At 31.8% G+C, this 9,219-nt stretch overlaps 1 protein-coding gene across 1 annotated transcript; it reads right to left on the reverse strand.

The window, feature by feature from the left end:
• Positions 1–5,553: 5,553 nt before the first annotated feature.
• On the reverse strand, positions 5,554–8,862 carry LOC109789598 (serine/threonine receptor-like kinase NFP). Its single transcript, XM_020348583.3, has 2 exons — positions 7,578–8,862; positions 5,554–6,694 (listed from the first exon to the last, which is right to left on the reverse strand). Exons 1-2 carry the CDS (start codon positions 8,703–8,705, stop codon positions 5,957–5,959), a joined length of 1,866 nt encoding a protein of 621 aa, XP_020204172.1. The 5' UTR covers positions 8,706–8,862; the 3' UTR covers positions 5,554–5,956.
• Between the last annotated feature and the right edge of the window lie 357 nt (positions 8,863–9,219).

Genomic DNA, 9,219 nt, shown 5'->3' on the forward strand with positions numbered 1-9,219 from the left:
CAGACAGGTACAATATATATATATATATTTATATTTTTGTTAATCTCTTTCTTTATGTGATATAACACCTAGCACATTATCACTTCTCTTTTTTTGATTTCTTTCTCTTTTGGCGGTGAAAATTACATTTTATAATTTTTTTATAAAAATAAATAAATAAATAGGAGATAATAGTTTTTAATTATGTCCACAAAATAACATTCAGAATTTGTATACTAACTTTTATTATTAGCTTTTTTTTTCAAGCTTAATTATAAATATAAACCACTTTATTTTAAAATTAGTTTTTAGCTAAAATTAAATTTTAAAAAATCAATTTTATAAACGCTGAATCCAACAGCATGGCATGTGTTGTGTGCCACATCCAGAATCTCTGCTCTTAATTTCTTATTAATTTACTCTAAAATATGTTCCATAATCCATCATTTACTATTCTTTATTGCTTTTAAAAAATAGAAGACTTGGCTTATGGACAAGGAAAATCAAGGATTGAAGCGGATCTGATCCATCTCAGACAACACGTTATGGCGTCCTTCTTTTGAAATATAAGAATCTTTGATGTTATGAAGCAGTTTTTGACATCTTTGATTATCATCTAAGAATCAGATAAATGTCGATCGGGAAATCTTACATGTCAAAATACTTTTTTTTCCCAATAATTTTACTTATTTTATTTTTAATTTTTATAATTTAAATTAAATTTCTTATACAACTTTTGAGGTCTGTTTTCTTTTAAAATATAAATGTGTTATCTGATTTGTATTAACATGATAGATATTTTTAATTCTATAAAGGTAAATAAATTTATTCAATCACATGTAAGAGTATAATAGACACAAAGCATCGAAAATTAAAGTTGAATTAATATTTATATCACATCAATATTAAAAAAAACTAATAATAAAATTAAAATGATTAAAAATATAAATATAGAAATTAAAAAAAATTTAAATTACAAAAAATAAAAAAATTGAAAAAAAAGTAAAAAAACTAAGAAAATTATTTTAAATTATAAAAGTTTAAACGATAAAGTAAATTAAATTATATATATATATATATATAAGTATTTTATAACATTTATTATAATATTATTTGGTCTTATCATCAACAATTCCACCTTATACACGTAACATCTTCTTAATCTATAATGGAGTTGAGTTGTAAGTCAAATCAAACCAAAATTGTTATGGAAAAGGAGTTGAGTTTGTCCATATTCATATAGATTAGGCATTTGTAGTGAGAGTTACGGAATAAAATTAATGATTGTTATTGACAAAATAATATTCTTCACAGGCTTTATCATGTATTTGAATTTGATCAAGAAAAAGAAAAAAAATTATATTTATAATCCTCAAACTCGTATCAATTTTTATTTTTAATTTTTGAAATTGTTTTTATTAATAGTGGCGTGTGAGTGTTTCTACATCAAATTTCAACGATCCAACAGTTCAATTTAAAGTTCTTAATCAAATCTGTAAATTTTTAAAAAACTTGAGAACTATTTGATACTTTGTTTCAATAATCCGAATTAATGTGCAAAATGATTTTATGATTATCCATCAATTTGAATTAATGAAACAAAATATCAAATGATTTTCAAATTTTCTAAAAATTTCAATCTTGATCTATCCATTAAGAATTTTAAATTGAATGGTTGGATCGTTGAAATTTGATGTAGAACATGAGTTATTGAATGAAATAAGTTTAGATAGACTTACTCCTAGAGTAAAGAATCCCTCCTCTCTATATATTAATTTTAAATATAATATATATATATATATATATATATCAAAACATAATATTTATTTATATATAATTTATTATAAATTTTAATTATACTATATATAATAAACATGTTTGTATATTGTGTATATATTAATAATAATAATAATAATAATAATAATAATAATAATAATAATAATGACATGTAGAGCATCAAAACAAAGGACAAAGATATTGAATTTCACAAAAAAGACACGGGAAAAGTACTGCATCCTTGTTGCACATTGACTTTGCTTCCTGTTGTTCTCACTTTACTGCTTTGTTTTGATAAGTAACTTGATCTATCAAAGCTAAGGAATACATTTTGGTGAAAGGCATTATTGGAGCATTTAATGCACCAACGAATACTTCTTCTCTCTCTAGATTAGATGAAGGAGTAAGACAAACCTAGTTTTGTGAATCAGACTCAAGAAGCTACAACGGTCATCTCTTTTGAAGCTACTATATAAGATGCTCTAAAACTCAAGAGACAAGACAAAGATACATAACATATACAACATAAAGAGAATCACACACATAGAAAATCTTCTTCAAAAGATTTCTTGCTCTTAAACTTTCATTGTAATCACATCTAATAAAGACGGTAACAACAACCTTGTAATACCTTTATAACCATTGTTATAGGGTAAAGCCCGAAGAGGCTTGTCTGAAAAAGAATACTTGATATTGAACTTGGAGAGGCTTATTTGTAAAAAGAATACCTGGGAAGTGGCTTAAAGAGACCAATCAAAGAACACTTGTGTTGAGCCAGAAGTGGTTTGGTGAAAGAATACTTATAACTTTGTTGAAAGTTAGTTGAATTCAATTTAGCTGGATTAAGAACTGGACATAGTCTCAATGGTTATGATGAATCAGTATAAAAACTTCTTGTGTTCATTGATTACCCTTGCTAACACTTTGTCTGTCGTAGATACTACTTCACTGACTTGCAAACGTGCAAGTTTTTTATATACACTATTCAACCCCTCTTCTAGTGTCTATCTTTTTTCTCCCCACTAAGCAAGCACTTACACACTTAGCTATGTCTCTTTTCATCTTAGGACACCAAAATATTTTCCAAGGTCATGATACATCTTATTGGTTCCTAAGTGGAAACTAAGCTTACTCATGTATCCTTCTTTTAATATTAACTTCTTGAGTTTAAGGTCTCTAGGCATACAAACTCTATCCTTAAATCTCAATACCCTATCATTTTTCAAACTAATAAAGTCACTATCTTTTCCTTGTTTTTATATCTTTTCTCTTAGCTACCAAAAATGGGTCTACTTTTTGACTCTCCCTAATTTCAACTAATAGGTCACTAGTAACTCTCATCATGCCTAATCTCACACTATTAGGGGTAATTTCATATGCTAAGCTCAAGTCTCTAAATTCTGCAATCAAATCCATCTCCCTAATCATTAAGGATGACACATGCAAGGATTTCATACTCAAGGCATCAACTATCACATTGGCTTTACTAGGGTGATAACTCAACTCAAAGTCACAATCCTTAAGGAATTTTAATTACCTTCGTCGCTCATATTTATGTGATGTGCATGATATGAAATGTTTATATGTGGCATGAGAATTTTATATTAATGAGATAATTATCTGTGATATGATATGAAATGTTAATGTTTGACTTGAGAATGTTATGTGCAACGTTTGAGATGTTGGTGAATGATAATATTCTAGATGATGATAATGTGTGATACAAATAATGAAACGATGATGATATGGTATGTGAATGACTTGAGTTTGTGATAAAATTATGTGATGTGTACTTGTGATGATGATATGAAGAGAATTGTGTGTAAAGTAGGCATACATATTATATTATAGTGACAGATCTAAAAAATTTGTTAAGTAGGGGTAATAAAATATTTTATAATAATTTTTTTATTAAAATATAATATATTTTTTTAAAAGTATATTTTTTGTGATACAAAATTTAATATACCCATTTTTTTATAAATTAAAATTTTCTCATAAATAGAGTGACAATTTCTCCTTGTTTTATATGATATTATATTTAAGTGTGATGTTGTAATTTTTAATGACTTATTGAAATTTTAGAGGAACAAAATGGTATAAATGATTAAGATAAAGATAATATAATTACTATTTGTTTTCTTTTGTATCTCTTCTAAATTTTTACGTTCATTTAAAATAAAAATATTTTATGAGAACAACACCTATTTTTTTTAATAAGAGTAAATTTATTTTTTATTAAATATGTTTAAGTAAAAATAAATAAAAATCTTGTGTGACAATTACTCTCATTTCTCTTAATTTGGATTCTCTCCTACCAATACATAATGTACATATATAAGATCAAAAGAGTTAAAAACTAAAATAGAAATTAAAAAATAACCTATATTTGTAAACTAAATTATGACATCTTTAATGAATAAAGAAGTAATAAATATTTCAGTAAAAAAAAAGTATATTATAATAATAATAAAAATTAAGACAATTTTGTCATAAAGTGAAAGAAATTACACAATAGAATAAAATATAAATAAAATATTAATATATTTTAACATATTAGATATAAAAAATAATCATTGCAAAAAATGTTACATATAGTCACATATAAAAAGTGTCACTATAGTTTATATTTACACTTTTTAACAATATATCAACATATATTGTATCTATAATATATATAAAAATAATTTTTAATAACAAGTATCATATCTTTATAAGATGTGTGTCATTACTTAACAATTTTTTTATAATAAATTAATATATATATATATATATATATTATAAAAAGTAAATAATATATATATATATATATAAATAAATAAAAAAAGAGTAAAATTTTAGCAAGGACAACTGCCCCCATTATCATAGGCATGGATCTCTATATATATATATGCTTATATTATTATTGTTGTGTGATTATTTGGCTATAATTTCATACTAGTAGTTAGAGTGGATTATTTCTTACTTCCTTTTATTTTCGTATTGTGTTTATATGTATTTGTAGGTAAAAATCATCATGATTATTATATAGATGACGAGACTTAGACATTACGATATTTGTGAGTTAAATTTTGATAAAACGTGGCGTTGAAAATTTAGAATTATATTTTGCATTCTTTTTACGATTTCTCTATTTATTTTAGAAAACTTATTAATGTTTTAGAGTTTTGTTATGAGTTTTAATAATTACTTGACTTTATTGTGTTTTTATTTATGTATTAATTACTAACTCTATAACTTATTTAACTTTGTGAAACATTGTGAGTCCTCCATCAAATCTTTTGCGTTCTTCCCGTCACCGTAAGACTTTCTTCTGATGCCGCATTTCAGTTTGAAATCCGTATTTGATTGATTTTATTTGGCCCACAATGACAAACGTAAAATACCAGGTCTTGTTTGGTCCAACATACACCAATGACGAACACAAAAGACAGATCTAGTGGTGATTTTGTTTGGTCCAATTTTATCACGTAAAACATGAGAAGAAGAACAAGATAGAAGGGAGAGAATGATAAAGGAAAGGAGAAAAAATGTCGCCGCCGAAAACTGTTTCTAGCGGCACACCAAGGCTTCCAGCAGGGCTAAGAAAGGTTGGCTTCACAAGAGGGATAAGGATAAATTGGGAAAATGAGTGAAAAAGATAAAGATAAAAAGATAAAAAGATAAAAATTTCAGCCTTACACTTAAATATTTAATATATTTAACGATTGAAGCTAGTTGTCTACAGTGATCCATATACTAAGCTTCCTCACTGCAGAATTCGTCTTACATATGTTGAATTTTCACTATATCATAAAATTAGCAAAATCATGGATTGCATTCATGTTAATATACATCATTACATGAGCTTAATACTACATAAAAATAAATCATTTTACAGCATGTGTACAAATTACAAACCAACATAACCGTGTGATATAGCATGGGTAGCAAACTAGTTATTATGTATACAACCCAAGATTATTTGACTCCCTTATTACTTTCGGCCTCAGAAAAGCCCTACTTCATGAAGTACTACTTATTAGGGTCTTTTAAACCCTTTTTTTGTGGTCAGCATATCCATAGCAAAAAGAATACAAAAAGGACCAAGGCCACACTAACCAGAGATTACCAAAATACCAAATGGATTTCTTTAAACAAAAATATCCAAATGGTTCTCTAACAAAAAACAAAGCCAGATGGGTCAGTATTTCAACCCATCTCACCTAGCCACAACCCGTGGGGATCCAATCCCTTCATCTGAGATGTCAAAGCCCATATCTTCACTTTTACTTAGTGCATAGACAATATCCATTATGCTAGGCCTCTTTGAGGGGTCTCTATGCAAACAAGCAATTGCTACATTGAGAACACCCATCAAACTTTCCGTGGAAAATGTCTCCCTTAAAAAATTCTTATCCAACCATTCCTTCAGTCTGCTAGACTTCTCTGGCTCATTATCCACTTCAAAGGTTTTGATGGCACTTGCCCACAAGAGATTTCCCTCCTCATCAATGGCCTCCTTCCCAGAAATTAGTTCAAGCAACACAACCCCAAAAGAGAACACATCCATCTTTGTAGAGACCACACCATCAGCCAGATATTCAGGGGCAATGTAGCCCTGTGTTCCCACAATGTGCATGGTAATGGCATTCATTCCTGACTTTGCAAGCCCAAAATTGGCAATTTTGGCTCTCATGTTCGAGTCCAAGAGAATGTTGCTACTCTTGATGTCTTTGTGCACAACTCGTGGCCTTGTGTGCTCGTGGATGTATTGGAGGCCATTGGCAATGTCAATGGCTACTCTTAGCCTTTTTTTCCAGTTCAGCTTTTCGTTTTTGTCCTCATGTAGCCATGAGTACAGAGATCCATTCTCCACATATTCATAAACTAGATAGCAATTTGCTTCTTCTGGGTCTATGCAAAATCCCTCCAACTTCACCAGATTCCCATGGTTTACCTTCAACACCGAAAATGACACATTTGTTAATCAAATACTTAAGCACCATTCATGATGGACATATAAATCAATCAAGGGCTAAAGCCTAAAACTATTAGAGAGATAGGGTTAGTGGCTTTAGCCATTTATATTTTTTATTCGAATTTGAATTTTTTATTTATCAGAAATGTCACTACCTAAACTCAACAGCTATTAGAAATGTTGCTTTGATTATATAAATACAAGGAGTATTTTAACCAAATCCAATGGTACAACTTTACATTATTGTCATCAAATGGAAAACAGACAAAAAAGACGCGGCGCTTTTGTCTTTCGTTGCGCTTTTAAGTTAAACCAGAAATACCATACTCTGTTAACATCAATCAATCCTGATCTGTAAAATAAGACGAACTTGGAAACATGTTTCACTAAATAACCAAAAGCAACAATGCCATCAACCACTATTGTTTTATTCCTGTTGATGCGTTTCTAAAATAGAAGTATTAAAATAACAAATAAAGGATAATTACCAAAATAAATCAAGTCTGCTAAAGTTTTTGAAATCAACAAAATACATGTAATCTTCTGTTTTCCCTTTTCTTCTATTATAACAACCGAATATTTGTTTGCAGAGTTACTACAGAATAATTAATTCTCATGCTACGATTCCGATTATTTTTCGCCCCCAAGTAACGCGGGGAAGTATCCAGGAATCTAGAGGTTTATTCCCATGGTTTGATTATGCTAAAAACCAAATAATTGGCGGTTAGTTGACCACTCATAAGACAAGTCACTTCCGTAGTAAATATCATCTTTACTCATCAACAATAATTAAGAGTGTTGTCATGTATAAGATAGTTGAAAAAAAAAAAAAAAAAAAAGGTTGAGTTGGTGTTAGTGTTACCTTCTGCAAGATCTTGAGTTCCTCGTATGCATTCCATTTCATCTTCTTGATCGCAAAGACCTCCCCATCAATTTCCCCTCTGTAAACAGACCCCTGAACCAAGCAACTCTGATCAAACCCATCGGTAGCCTCCACCAGTTCCTCCACCCCAAAAACCCTATACTTGTCCAAACAATCTGACACATTCGCCATCAGCTTCACATCCACCTTCTCCTCTTTCCCTCCAAAATACACCTTCCTCTGTTCCTCCTCATCATCCCTCACCACCCCCGGCCCCAACTTCTCCTTCATCACAACCTCCCTGTACACCCACAAAACGCTCACCAAAATCAGCAACAACCCCACCACTCCCAACCCAATCCCCAGCCCTCTAACAGTCCCCGTCCGATCGTCTCCACTCGAAACAGTCCTGTTCTCCGCCGTGGGTCCCGGCGCCGTAGGAGAAGCCCCCGCGGCCTGCGAAAGAGCCGGGAGCCGCGTCACCGGAACAAAAATAGTATCATAATCATGGAGAGTGTCACCGTTGACGTCAATTATGGATTGTTGATCCGACCCGAAGGTTGAAGCGATGGAGGAAACATTGTCGGAGGGTTGTACGACGTAGGAGATAAAGTAATTGAAATTGGTGGTGTTAGGGCATTTGCAGAAAACGGGGAAGATGGTGGTCTGGCCGATGGAGAGGTTGGTGGCGACGAGGGTGGGGTTGACGACCTCGACGGAGGGGTAGGTGGTGAGGTTGTTGAACTTGAAGGTGGAGACGACGAAGAAGGTGTCGTTGGGTTTGATGTTGTAGGAGATGTTGGCGTAGGAGAGGGAGCCGAAGGTGGCGTTGACGCGGTTGCAGGAGCACGTGAGAGGCACGAGGAGGGGCTGCTTCGGGACTAAGGCTGTCGAGGGGTTTGAGATGTTGCTCGGGGAGGATATCATCAGCCGGCTCACCTCGAAGAGGTCGCCGATCGAGGCTAGGTCTAGGAAGTCCGGGCTTGAAGCGGTGTAGTATGCGTACGCCTCGCACCTGCGTGTCCCCGTGCACCTGAACCCCGTGTTGTTCTGCTGTCGCGGGGTTTGCCCGTTCGAGGAACCCAACAAGAGGGTCATCAGGACTGAGAGGAACCCGTACACTCTCATTCTGCTGTTTTTTGTTTTTGGATTTCAGTTCAGTGTTGCTTTATATTCTCATTCTCATTTCAGACTCTGTTATGGTATCACTAGTCAAGATGCTTGAAAGTTGCGAGAGGTGTGGGGTCCGTTGGAGTGAAGGCTTTCCAATTTTCTACAACTGCCTTCATACTTGATCATGTTTTTTTTTATACAAAATTTAGCGGCCTAGCGGGTTGCTTTATCATTGCCATCTTTCTATAAATTAAAAATAAATCAAAACAACAGTTTGAGATTTTAATTTAGTTTCTTTATCTAAGATAATCTATAACCAACAGTATATCTGTATATGCATACAACATAAGTAATTCATAATCATGAGCTCAGCTTGATTTAATGTGTGTTTGTTTTCCGTCGAAAGAAAATGGAATAAACGATTGAGTGAAATTGTCAAGAAGTAGTTCTCACATTTTTACCGTGTAACTCAAATTTTCATTTGCAAACAGACAACAAAAACAACATATTCATAAATGCAATCAAGAAG

The sequence above is a fragment of the Cajanus cajan genome, chromosome 7 (assembly GCF_000230855.2).
Source record: "Cajanus cajan strain Asha chromosome 7, NIPB_CcT2T_4, whole genome shotgun sequence".
Lineage (NCBI taxonomy): Eukaryota > Viridiplantae > Streptophyta > Magnoliopsida > Fabales > Fabaceae > Cajanus > Cajanus cajan.

Bases quoted from the DNA above. Each gene is read 5' to 3' on its own strand.
- LOC109789598 (XM_020348583.3), bottom strand. From the start codon at position 8,705: ATGAGAGTGTACGGGTTCCTCTCAGTCCTGATGACCCTCTTGTTGGGT. The intron at 6,695-7,577 runs GTAACACTAACA...TCGGTGTTGAAG, and splicing joins AACTCAAGATCTTGCAGAAG to GTAAACCATGGGAATCTGGT.